The 13,258-nt window shown below is 42.8% G+C and overlaps 1 protein-coding gene across 3 annotated transcripts in view; it reads left to right on the top strand.

Annotated features, from left to right (window-relative positions):
- TULP4 (TUB like protein 4) overlaps positions 1–13,258 on the top strand; it is a 214,654-nt gene that overhangs the window by 130,545 nt on the left and 70,851 nt on the right. For all 3 annotated transcript variants that reach the window (XM_017538460.2, XM_037741884.1, XM_017538466.2), the window contains one exon: positions 1,726–1,887. In XM_017538460.2, coding sequence (XP_017393949.1) covers positions 1,726–1,887 — 162 coding nt within the window. The remainder of the gene's footprint in view (positions 1–1,725; positions 1,888–13,258) is intronic.

Genomic DNA, 13,258 nt, shown 5'->3' with positions numbered 1-13,258 from the left:
CAGAGCAAGACTCTGTCTAAAAAAAAAAAAAAGAACTTGAAAGTTTAGTCTAGAGCTATTAAATTGAAGATATGGTTAATAATCTTCCCATTACTAAAATACATAGCCAGATGATTTGGCAGGCTTGTTCTACCAAACTTTCCTTTTTTTTTTTTTTTTTTGACTCCAGGTCCAAACCTGATCTACCAAACTTTGAAGAAACAAATCATCTCAGTTTTTATACAAATTCTTTTAGGCATTAGAAAAAGAGGGACTACTTCAGCTCATCCTGAGGTAGCATAACCCTGCAAAATCCAGAGACGCACGTTACAAAAACAAAATCACGCCTACTACATTCATGAATACAGATGCAGAAAATTTAAAGACACTAGCAAATCAGCTTCAACTGTGTGTATAAAAGACAATATTCCAAATTGGAGTCTGCTAGCTATGCAAGAATAGTATGATATTTAAAAATCCATACAAATAACTTACCACAGCAGTAGATTAATAGAGGGAAAAATACAGTCATTTGACTAGATGCAATAAATGCATTTGGTAAACTTAACACCCAAGTATGAAGTAGTGTTTTCAGTTAGATTTTTTTTTCTTCATTCTGATTGAGGGGATATTGTTAGCAAGACTGAGAGAGAATTTCATCAGAAACCTACAGCTTTACTATTTTGGTAAGGGACCAGAAGACGGTGATGGAGGATCTATTACTAACCATAAGTGAGAAGCAGTATAACGGTGGTTGAAAGGAAGGACCCTGTAGCCAGATATCCCTAGGATTTTTCTTGTTTCTCTCTTGCCTGCTGTGTTGACTGAGTCTTCTCTGTAGATGAGAGCTATAATACCTTCCACAGGCTATTGACTTGAGGCTTAATGAATTAATGTACATGAAACACATAGAACACTGTTGATGCACAGTATGCACTGAAGTCGATTTCAGTCATTTTTCTTAAAAAAATTGTTTAGAGACAATCCCTACTTCTGTCACCCAGGCTGGAGTGCAGTGGCACAATCACAGCTCACTATAGCCTCAACCTTCTAGGCTTAAGCAATCCTCTCACCTCAGCCTCCCAAGTAGCTAAGGCCACAGGTGTGTGCCACTGCTCCTGACTAATTTTTTTGAGAAAGAGTCTCTCTCTGTTGCCCAGGCTGGAGTGCAATGGCATGATCATGGTTCACTGCAACCTCCATTGAGACGAGGTGATGATTACAAGCCATGAGAATGGCTCCCTGGTTCGAGCCATTCTCTCACCTCTGCCTTCCTACTAGCTGGGATTACAGGCACGTGCCACCATTCCTGGCTCCTTTTTGTATTTTTACTAGAGATAGGCTTTCGCCGTGTTGGCCAGGCTGGTCTCGAACTCCTGACCTCAAGTGATCTGCCTCCCTCGGTCTCCTAAAGTGCTGGGATTACAGGCATGAGCCACTGCACTCGGCCCTGAGTAATTCTTAAAATTTTTGTAGAGGTAGGATCTCGCCATGTTGTCTAGGCTGGGCTCAAGCTCCTGGCTTCAAGTGATCCTCTCATTTTGGCTTCCCAGCGTTCTGGATTTACAGGCATGAGGCACTGCAGCTGATCTCAATAGTTTTTCTTATAGCTTTCAAATAAGATATGTTATATTTTAAGGCCATCTCCATCTTAGCCAAAAGGCTGAGTTAATGACTATGTCTAGACTGATAAAAGTGCTTTCCTTTTCAGATTACAAGTTGACTCTTTTCTGTGTGTGTCCCAAGGTGAGTGATTTCACGTGGAGCCATGATGGGACTCAAGCGCTTATTTCCTATCGAGATGGGTTTGTCCTGGTTGGTTCTGTCAGTGGACAAAGACACTGGTCATCTGAAATCAACTTGGAAAGTCAAATTACGTGCGGCATATGGACTCCTGATGACCAACAGGTAACGCCTCTGGAATGTGGGTGTGTGATGTTAAAACCATGGAAGCTGGGAGGGAGGAAAGGGGCAGGAGCAGGAGCTGGTGCAGAAGCCGCTTGAGGAATCACAAAGGAAAAGAACGATAAAACCGTCCAGGTAAAAATTAAAACAAAAATTTTAAATGAACCACAAATTGGAGAAACAATGTTTCCCACCAGTATGGTAACATTAAGTTAACATTTTAATTATATAAAATATATATACAATTTTATTTTATTAATAAAATTTGCATAAATATGCAGTTGATACTATGTATCCACTAAGTTAATACTAATCTAAACAAACAATAGGATAGGAAATGAGATATGTGGTATATAGCTACATCATAAGACATCAAAAAAGCCCATCCCCTGGTAAAAAGAGCTGGAGGGAAGTGAATCAAAAGATTACCAGCAGCTCTTTTATGGCAATGAGCCTCTGGTTCATTTTTTAAAAATCAAATTTCAAAATTTTTTTTAATATACCTGTTTGACTTAAATGAGAAAATAACATATAATAACAATAGAATTCTATATTGATAATTCATTTTGGAGGCCGGGTGCAGAGGCTCACACATGTGATCCCAGCACTTTGGGACGCCGAGGCGGGTGGATCACCTAAGGTCAGGAGTTCAAGACCAGCCTGACCAATATGGTGAAACCCAGTCTGTACTAAAAAACATATGAAAATTAGCCGGCGTGGTGGCCTGTGCCTGTAGTCCCAGCTACTCTGGAGGCTGAGACAGGAGAATTTCTTGAACCCTGGAGGTGGAGGCTGCAGTGAGCTGGGACCATGCCATCGCACTCCAGCCTGGGCGACAGAGAAAGACTCTGGCTCAAAAATAAAATAAAATAAAAATAATAAAAGATAATTTATTTTTTAAATGTTAAGGATTGACTAGTTAAAACCTTTGTAAATATAAAACGTACTTTCCAAGTATAGCAGAATACATGTAATGCCAGAATGTTTTCTGCCAGGGATTTAAGTTTATTATTGGTAAAAAGCAAGCAGTATAATACGGAACTATAACTTTCATTTTTGAGCCACATTTTTTTAACAGAATTGGTTTCCTCTGGTCACTATGTATTTAATGTTTTCATTTTTCAAGTGAAAAGGCAAATAATTTTTCTCTTCTCGAAACTGGTATTAGGAGATTTCTGAAAAGGTATTTTCAACTCCATGTTTCTTCCCTTGCTTTCCCCCAAAGACTTCCAGTTATCCCTTACTATTTGTGTGTATTTATATGAAATGCTTAGATTCGTTTATTATAAAGGTATATTTTTATAGGTTTTTACTACCTCCAGAATCCCCTCAAGGAAAAGTGTGTTGCATTAAGTGACCTTATCCAGGGCACCTGATCTCTCCTGGGTCAGTTTCTGCTATGTGACAAGGACTGTGAATTATTTCCTGCCTAATTCCCAGGTCTTTTGTAATGATAAATGAAGGAACAGATGTGAAGGCCCTTAAGAATCTATGAGTGGAAGTCTTGGCTTTACATTCTTTTCTCGCCTAGAGTGATGGAACCCGGGAGCCATCTGTGAGGTTCATCTAATGGTCCTCTGATAAGTTGTGGCAGCCAGTGTCCCCAGCAGACTGCACACATGTAGGACAGGCCGGGGACCCACTGGGGATACAGCAGTGAGAGGGATGTAGCTTTTGCCTTTGAGGGACAATTGGACCTGTTGTGGAGACAGACCTCTCCTTACACAGAATACAGCTGCCATGGCTTGGCAACATGTGGGGGAGGACTTCCCAGGAAGGGCTGGCTGCAACTCCCAAGTCGAATCTGGGGAACGTTGTTGCAGGCAGCCCGAGCAGAGTTCCAGGGTATCGACACCATGGTGTTGATGTGCCACAGGGAGTGGTTTACTGCTGCTGTGGAACATGAAGGGGACTCATGGGGTGGGAGGAGTCAGTCAGACCATGGCCATGGGACGAATGGAGGCCATGCTGACGTACCTGGCCTTGACTCTATAGACCTTGGCGTGAGGAAAGAACTGATGTGGCAAGCGATTGGGCACTTGGCCCCAGCCTCTGTCCTGATGACTGCTTTTACTAAGAGGTGGGATTTTGCTCTAGGAAAGCACCCCCACTGCCTTTAAATAAAAGGTTTGCAGCCAGGCACCTGTAGTCTCAGCTAGTCAGAGGCTGCGATGGGAGGCTCACTTGAACATAGGAGTTCTCGAGACCAGCCTAGGAAACATAGCAGGACCCCATCTCTTGGAGGGGGGTTGCAGGTCACTGAAGCAATAAGGACCCTTGGAAGAATTGAACACAGAGAATATGTGTATTAGGCACTCTGTCAGTCCTCTTTGAACTGGGACATTGAACAGTAATCTTGTCTCTGCCACTCATTCAAATCTCTTGCTTGGTCTGATTTTATTAATGAAAAAAGAGTACAGAGACAGGTTGTGCACCAGTCTAATGTTTGTAACGTCGGAAGTTTGATGTGGAAAGCAGCACCCCTGCAGCTCAGGCAGCTCTGAACAGTGGACATGAAGGTAGAGCAGCAGGAAGCCGGCTGAATCTCCTTCTGCTTCCCTGAGAACTCTCTGCCTTTAATGTGAGTTAAAACAGCTTCCAGGAGTAAACCTTTTCCTCACATCTTGAGCTATTTCGGATTATAATGGCATTTTAGGCTACTTCCCATCAGCTTTAAAAAATACAAGCAGTACATGGCTGGGCACGATGGCTCGTGACTGTAATCCCAGCACTTTGGGAGGCTGAGGCGGGTGGATCGCCTGAGGTCAGGAGTTCAAGGCCAGCCTGGCCAACATGGTGAAACTCTGTCTCTACTAAAAATACAAAAATTAGCTGGGTGTAGTGGCATGCGCCTGTAGTCCCAGCTACTCAGGAGGCTGAGGCAAGAGAATTGCTTGAACCCAGGAGGCGGAGGTTGCAGTGAGCTGAGATTGCACCACTGCACTCCAGAGTGGCACTGCATCTCCAAAATAATAATAATGATAATAGTAATAATAATAATAATAAAGCAGTGTATATTTTCAAGCATCAAGTTTGAAGTGTAGCTATTTTCCTATTTGTCATATTTTTTTTTCATTCTACAGGGTGGTTTATTACCCTTTGTGGTGTTATAGACTACTTTAGATGAATATCAGATAGAAACTGAACCTTTTACCTGGAAGAATGCACATGTGTACATTATATGTCACATATGCATACAGCTTTGAGAATTTGTTGTATTCCATCTGTGGATTCTCCTCTTCACATCCTGATCCAGATGGAGGTGATATTTTGGGGTAATAGAAACCCCAACTTTCTATTATGAATATGTTCAAATGTACAGAAAATTTGAGAAAAGACGCCTTCCTGAAACATTTTGCCATGTTTGCATACTCTTTTTCCTCACTGCTCCCCACGTACAGGCTTTTGTAGTACTTGTTTTTGAAAGTAAGTTGTAGACATTGTGACATATCAGCCTTACATCTTTCAACTTGTGTATCCTGAGAAGAAGGCCATTCGCCTGCACAGGCTCTCCTAAGGAATTAGCAGTGACATTATCTGGCATCTAGGCTATCTTTGTATTTCCCTAGCTTTTTCTTTTTTTGTTTTTTGGAACCAGGATCCAGTTTAATTCGTGTACAGGAGTTGATTGTTCTGTCTCTTCAGTCTTTTAGTCTAGAACAGTTTCCTTTTTTTAAATTGACTTTTTCATGAGGTCAGTGTGGCTGCCTGTCCTCACACTCTAGATTTGTCTGATTGTTTATTCATAGTGTCGTTTTACTTCTGGCCCTTGAATTTCCTATAAACTGGAAGTTAAGTCTAGATTAGAGTTGGAGTAAACAATTTTGGTAAGAATACTCTAAAGGTAACATATTCTTTATGCTGAACCATTATATACTAAAAAGTATATAATGTCTCATCCCAGTCTCAGGGTTGCTGAATTTGATTTAACCTTTGTAAAAACAAAAGTTATTTTTCAGGCCAGGTGCGGTGGCTCATGCCTGTTATCCCAGCACTTTGGGAGGCCGAAGTGGGTGGATCACTTAAGGTCAGGAGTTCGAGACCAGCCTCTACAAAAAAATACAAAATTAGCTTGGAATGGTGGTGCACGCCTGTAATCTCAACTACTTGGGAGGCTGAGGCAGGAGAATTGCTTGAACCCAGGAGGTAGAGGTCACAGTGATCCGAGGTTGTGCCATTGCACTCCAGTCTGGGCATCAAGACTCTGTCTCAAAAAAAAAAAAAGGTTATTTTTCACATCATGTTGTTAATGTCATCTTCACTTAAACAGCTAATTTGTTCAAAGGATGTGTTCAACTTCAGGCTAAAATTTGTCTTCTATTAAATTGCAAGAAAGAAATGTAATTCTACCTGGAATTTATTTAGTGAGTGAGGACATGGTATTAGTTTGCTTGGGCTGCCACGACAATATGACAGACTGGACGGTTTCAACAACAGAAATGTATTTCTCACAGTTATGGAGGCTAGAAGTCCAAGATCAAGGTGTTGGCAGGTTTGATTTCTCCTGAGGCCTCTCTCCTTGGCTTACAAACACCTGCCTTCTTACCGTGTTCTCACGTGGACTTTTCTCTGTGCACCCACGTTTCTGGTGTCTCTTCCTCTTCCTGTAAGGACACCAGTCCTGTTAGGGTTCCACCCATACTACTTCATTAACCATAATTACCTCTTGGTAGGCCCCATCTCCAAAAATAGTCACATTGGGGGTTCAACACATTTATTCAACAAAATTCAAAATATGAATTTTGGGGCACACAGTTCAGTCTATAATAGACTGATAGAAAACATTTTGGAGAAAAGAAAAGTCACTGAAGAAGTAGTGATATAAACTCAGCTTGATAAACTCAGGATATATTTATAAATAGAACAGGTTTTATAGGGCTTGGGAGCAAACCAGAATGACACAAATAGAAAATGTCAAATAAATTTAAGTATGGCTAGGAAAAGTATCTGCATCCTAAGTTGATCCAGAGTAATGTTGCTGCAGTGAAGCTTTTGCAGTTTTGGAAACACCCAGCATCACAGCAGGATATGCAAGGAGAGAATGTTGCATTGCCTCTGTGTTATCCTGGGGTTTAGGAGAATACTTTGCCCCTCAATGTATGAAAGTTATTTGAGACATTGACATTTTGAAATACTCTTCCAGCAGTTTTGGATCTTAGCTAACCGTCAATTCACTTGGAAAGCCTTTCAACTAAAGAATGCAGTGAGAACCTGAGCTGTGTTTCCATGTAAAAGGTAGACATGCTAATACACCACCCAGCATTTCCAGGCTGAGTGTGGTCCTCCTAGGGTGGTGACCAGCTGATGAGACTGAGGCCACTGAGGATGGGTCAGAAGAAGAACCCCAAACTTCAAGTTGAGACTCCAGTTTGAATGAGGAAGAATTTTGTAGTAACTTCTGAATGAAAGTTACCACACACATAAAATGGCATGGAAAGAAAACTGTCTCCTTGTTCCTGCCCTTCCTGGGGGAGCTCCAAGAAGCTGCCCCGGGGCATTTCTCCGCTGTGGGGGACAATGGGTTCTGCAGAGAGCTCTTCCCAGACTGTGGCTTTGGCCTTGTGTCATCCCTGATACCCCATCTCCACAGACCTCCTGCAGTGAGGCACATATATAATCTGGGTGCATAAACCATTTTAAAAATCATCTTAAGAGAATTTCAAGGTGTCAAAACTTAGGGAAGTTAGTGACACCCATTTCCCCCACAGTCAGGGTGGCCCCGTGTCCTGGGTCAGGCAAAGATGTGACTCTTGTGTGCATCTTCCAGGCATTGGCAGCTTCACTCCCCAGTCAGTGGTTCCTGTGTCTTGCCCCAAGATCCCCTGAGCATGCTTCTCTCTGGGCTCCTGACCTCAGGTGTGGTCTCCTTGGCAGGCTGGTGCTTCCTTCCTCTGCTTGGCTACCTTGGTTGGCATCTTCTGACGCTGTCAACACATACAGGCATGTCCTTTCTGGCAGTGCCTCTCTCAGCTGCCTCTTGCCTCGTCCCATCCCTGCCATCTCCCTCCCCGGCTCTGGCATGGCATGCCTTTCCCATTCGGTCCCTCTTCCTAGGTTCCAACCTCAGGCCTCTTCGCTTTTTTCCATCCTTTGGGTGATTTCTTCCACTGCCACAGCTGCATCGGCTCCCTCCTGTCCACCGCTGGCTCCCCACACCCGTCCTGCTCTCGTCGCTCTCATCCTTCACACCAAGACACTATCACCGTCACCACCACCATGCCTACAGAACAGCTCTGCATAAACAGACATTGCTCGAGTCCAGTGTGGTCTGAACTTAGCATCTTCTCCACCCGCCCCGTCGGAGAGGGGTAGAGGATGCTAAGTTCCACCCCGCCCCTCCTCCCCCAGCTGCACTCCTCTCTTGCTCATCATTTATGCCCTAAACTGGGAATTGCCCTGGACTCTCTCTCTTTTTTCTTTTCTGTTGAGACAGAGTCTTGCTCTGTCGCCTAGTGGCACGATCTCGGCTCACTGCAACCTCCACCTCCCGGTTCAAGCGATTCTCATGCCCCACCCTTCCAAGTAGCTGGGACTACATAGGCATGCACCACCATGCCAGGCTAATTTTTGTATTTTTAGTAGAGATGGGGTTTTGCCATGTTGGCTAGGCTGGTCTTGAACTCCCGACCTTAAGTGATCTGCCCACCTTGGCCTCCTAAAGTGCTGGGACTACAGGTGTAAGCCCCCGTGCCTAGCCTGAACTCTCTTTTCTGTACCTCCACCCTTCACTTAGTCACCAGGTCCTGTTGATTCCATTTCCTACTTTTCTATCCGGGACTATTTATTTATACTTAAAGGTTATAGATGATTGTGCTCAAACAAGCTTAACTGAAAGTATTTAAGGTTTCATATAACTTGACCAAAATGTGTCACTTGAAGGGGTTAATGGTTCTCCTGAAATACAGGTACAGATATTCTTCACTTTATATAGTGGATGAAAGAATGTAGGGAAAGTGACTTTTTGAAAACATGATTATATTTTAACTACCCACCTACAGGAACCTCCCTATTTAAAGAATTTTCTATAGAAATTGCCCCTGTTTAGAAGGCAGTTGTTTCTGAAATGAGAATTCTTCACCTCATACATGTTTTTGCTAGTAATATCTAGATTTTAGTTTTCTGTGAATAGAGGTAATGTTTCTTTATAAATACTATTTTTAAATCAGATATTTTCTTAGACACTCTTAAAGCATGATTTCAAATAAAGTAGAAAGAGTCTGGGCTGATGAGTATTAAATAGTCACCACGATAAAGCTTTTAGCTTTTCACATCTTGGCACATGCAGTACTAGTAAGTGGCATTTTCTTCTCTAGCTTCAGTGCTGATGGTATTAGTTTTGTGTCTTTTAAATCTAGAAGGAGGGAAGGTTTATCCTTTTGCTTTGGGATACAAAAGGTAGGTCCCAAGTCCCTGTCCCTTCTCATTTGCTAAGGAGGTTTGGCACCCTGTGTGATCTGATACGTGCCAGTGTGATCATGTCCCTGAGGCCACTGTGTCTTCACAGCAGCTAAGCACTGTCAGGTCACTTGGGGAGAGAAGCAGTAACAGTTACTGAATACCTGTGCACCTCTGGGACATCTGTGAGATGAAAGTTCTTTCACATACACGGTTTGCAAGAAATATGACCTTTATTTGCTATTTGGAGTGGAGTGGAATCAGGACTTGAGTAACCAGTGTAACAGGATTATTAAAAATAATATTTTGGTATAGAATTTTTAATTCATTTAGTTCCAGTGGTTTAAAAATAAATTTTAGGTCAGGCCTAAAATCATGCCTGTAATCTTAGCACTTTGGGAGTCCAGAGCAGGAGAATTGGTTGAGGTCAAGAGTTCAAGACCAACCGGGAAAATGTAGCAAGACTCCATCTCTACAAAAAATTAAAAACTAGCCAAGTACAGTGGCACATTCCAGTGATCCTAGCTACTCAGGAGGCTGAGGTGGTAGGATTGCTTGAGCTTGGGAGGTTGAGGCTGCAGTGAGCTGCGATAGCACCACTGCACTCCAGCCTGGGAAACAGAGCAAGACCCTGTCTCAAATACATAAAATAAAAGTAAAATTTAAAAATAATTAGTATGCAGATGTCTTTTCAGCAATATTAAGGGATAAAAAATGAACTGCCATAGATACTCATGCAGGTACACATTAAAATGTTGGTCAGTTGAAAAGAATAATTCATTCACTTTTAAAAGATAAAGTCATGACCAAAGTTCCAAATTAGAATTCAAGGAGATTTCCTAGCTCCCCAAAGTATCCAAGTAATAAATGATTCTGACTGGGCATGATGGCATGTGCCTGTAGTTCCAGCTACTCAGGAGGCTAAGGAAGGATCCCTTGAGCCCAGGAGTTCTGGGCTGTGGTGTGCTGTCGTTCAGTTGTCTACAATACGCTTTGCTTCCTGGGTTCGGGGGACCACCAAGTTGCCTAAGCAGGGGTGAACCGGCACAAGTCAGAAACTCCCATTAAAACAGGTTAAAACCCCCATGCTGATCAGTAGTGAGATTGCACCTGTGAATAGCCACTGCACTTCAGCCTGGGCAACATAGTGAAACCCCACCTGTAAAAAAAATAAAAAATAAATGATTCTATATGGATTTTTAATTATGTAATTTTTAAATTTGATTATGGAAATGTTCAGTAACATATCAAAAATAAGGAACCCACATATTTTACACTTTTTTAGCCCTTTTTCTTCTTTGCTGTATTTAAAGCGAACCCTAGATAGCGTATCATTTCACCAGTGCATACTTCAGTGTAAATCTCCTCAAAATGTGTCATTTTGTCCCATAACCACAGAGTCATTATCACGCCTCATCTGTTCCTTACTTGGAGGAAGGTTCTTGTTGGATTGAAGCACAAAGTTGGGGACTGGCTATGCTCATGGCTCTGGAGGAGCGCATCTGCAGCACCAGGGAGGCACTCGTTCCTTCTGAGGGCTTCCTTTGTCTGGCAGTCAGAAAGAAAAGGATGTATAAAGGGAACTTTAAAACAGTCATATAACCCTTTGCTTTCTCACCTAAAAACACCACAGTGTTTTTTTGTTTTGTGTTGTTTTGAGACAGAGTCTTGCTCTATCGCCCAGGCTGGAGTGCAGTGGCGCAATCTCAGCTCACTGCAGCCTCCACCTCCGGGTTCAAGTGAGTCTCCTGCCTCAGCCTCCTGAGTATCTGGAATTACAGGTGCGCACCACCACACTCGCTGATTTTTGTGTTTTTAGTAGAGACAGGGTTTCACTGTGTTGGCCAGGCTGGTTTTGAACTCCTGACCTCGTGATCTGCCCACCTTGGCCTCCCGAGGTGCTGGGATTATAGGCGTGAGCCACTGTGCCCAGCCTACAGTTTTATAATGAAAAGTAATTTACCGATATTTGATGTATGAATGTCAACTAACACATAGAAGAGGGCTATTCTTTGATGGAAAAAAAGTCAAACTTCACAAAGCAAAAGTCATATTTCATTATTTGCAAGGAGTTTTCTGTTTGCCCTAAGAAAACATTTTCCTCTGCTGTCCCTTTAAGGCTGGCGGTAAGCACAATTCAGCCTCAACAACTGCCCCTCCCAGAGCAGCTCTCACTCCCTCACAGAGCCGCTCTCTCTTCCTCCCTAAACAGTTCCCACCTCCTCCTAGAGCACCTCTCTCCCTCCACCCACCCAGAGCTGCAGAGCAGCCCTTACCTCCTTCCAGGAGCCTGCTGGTTTTGAATTCTGATGCACCTAGTCCTTTAAGATTGTGATTATAGGCACTGTGTAGATTTTAGTTTCCCTGCAAAGACTTAAAAGTTATTGTGCTCAATACAAGAAAAGAACATGGTAATCTCTCACAAGCTCCTGTACTAGAGTGTTTTTTAAAAAATCTGGCCTGGCGTGGTGGCTCACACCTGTTAATTCCAGCACTTTAGGAGACCAAGGCAGACGGATCACAGGAGCCCAGGAGTTCGAGACCAGCCAGGGCAACCTGGCCAAACCTTGTCTCTACAAAAAAAACCCAAAAATTATCTGGGTGTGGGGGCATGCATGTAGTCTTAGCTACTGGGGAGTCTGAGGTGGTAGGACTGCCCGAGCCCTGGAGGTTGAGGCTACAGTGAGCTGTGATTGTGCCACTGCACTCCAGCCTGGATGACAGAGTGAGACCGTGTCTCAAAAAAACAACAACAAAAAATCCACAAACCCACTGAAGTATAACCTCAGTGGTCAGCTCCTACGCTGAAAACCCTTGCTAGTGACTGGTGAGTGTGCCGTAAGTAGGTTAACAGGCTGGGAGAGTGGGGCTGCTGCTTGTAGCTCGTAGGGGCTCAGCTTTGCAGTGAGATTTAGTTTAAACCAACGCAATAAGTGATCCTTTTTCTTCCCTCCCATCAGATCTGCACTTTTTAGTAGTGTGTGTACTACATAAGGGAAGCCCATCTTTATTTTAAGCCCTGAACTAAACATATATAGGAATGGTTCTTGTCAAAATCCACAAGGAGGCCGGCCAGGAATCACAGTTAGGAGAATGAATTGCTCAGTAAAGAAGTTGGGAGACAGCCTCCCACCCTTCAGGGCTATCTTTATCCAGCGATTGATACTGGTTCGTTTTTAGTTATTTCTTTTTGCATGTATTTGAGAAATTCTGTTGAGCACTTTGTAGAATAAAATACATTTCTTTAGCAGAAACAGGTGCAGCTACTGTGTTTGTACTTTTTCATTTTGTCAGTGTTTTGTCTGACTGACACAACTCTCTGGACTCAGGTGATTGATGAATCACCAGATAGAACACTCAGTATTGATGAATTATAATATATGCTAAATAAAAATATTTCTTGAGATTTACATTGAATAGGCCAGGCATAATGGCTCATGACTATAATCCCAGCACTTTGGGAGGCTAACGTGGGTGGATCACCTAAGGTCAAGAGTTCAAGACCAGCCCAGACAATGTGGTGAAACCTTGTCTTTACTAAAATATAAAATTAGCTGGGTGTGATAGTGCACAGTTGTAATCCCAGCTACTGGGGAGGCGGAGGCAGGAGAATTGCTTGAACCTGGAATGCAGAGGTTGCAGTGAGCCAAGATCGCACCACTGCACTCTAGCCTGGGTGACAAGAATGAAACTCCATCCCATCTGACAAAGGGCTGATATCCAGAATCTACAAAGAACTAAAACAAATTTACAAGAAAAAAGCCCATTCAAAAGTGGGCGAAGGATATGAACAGACACTTTACAAAAGAAGACATCCATGAGGCCAACAAACATATGAAAAAAATGCTCATCATCACTGGTCATTAGAGAAATGCAAATCAAAACTACATTGAGATACCATCTCACACCAGTTAAAATGGCGATCATTAAAAAATCTGGAGACAACAGATGCTGGAGAGGATGTGGAGAAATAGGAACA

The sequence above is a fragment of the Cebus imitator genome, unplaced genomic scaffold, assembly GCF_001604975.1.
Source record: "Cebus imitator isolate Cc_AM_T3 unplaced genomic scaffold, Cebus_imitator-1.0 Scaffold6, whole genome shotgun sequence".
Taxonomy (NCBI): domain Eukaryota; kingdom Metazoa; phylum Chordata; class Mammalia; order Primates; family Cebidae; genus Cebus; species Cebus imitator.
This window is presented reverse-complemented; position numbering and strand designations above follow the sequence as displayed.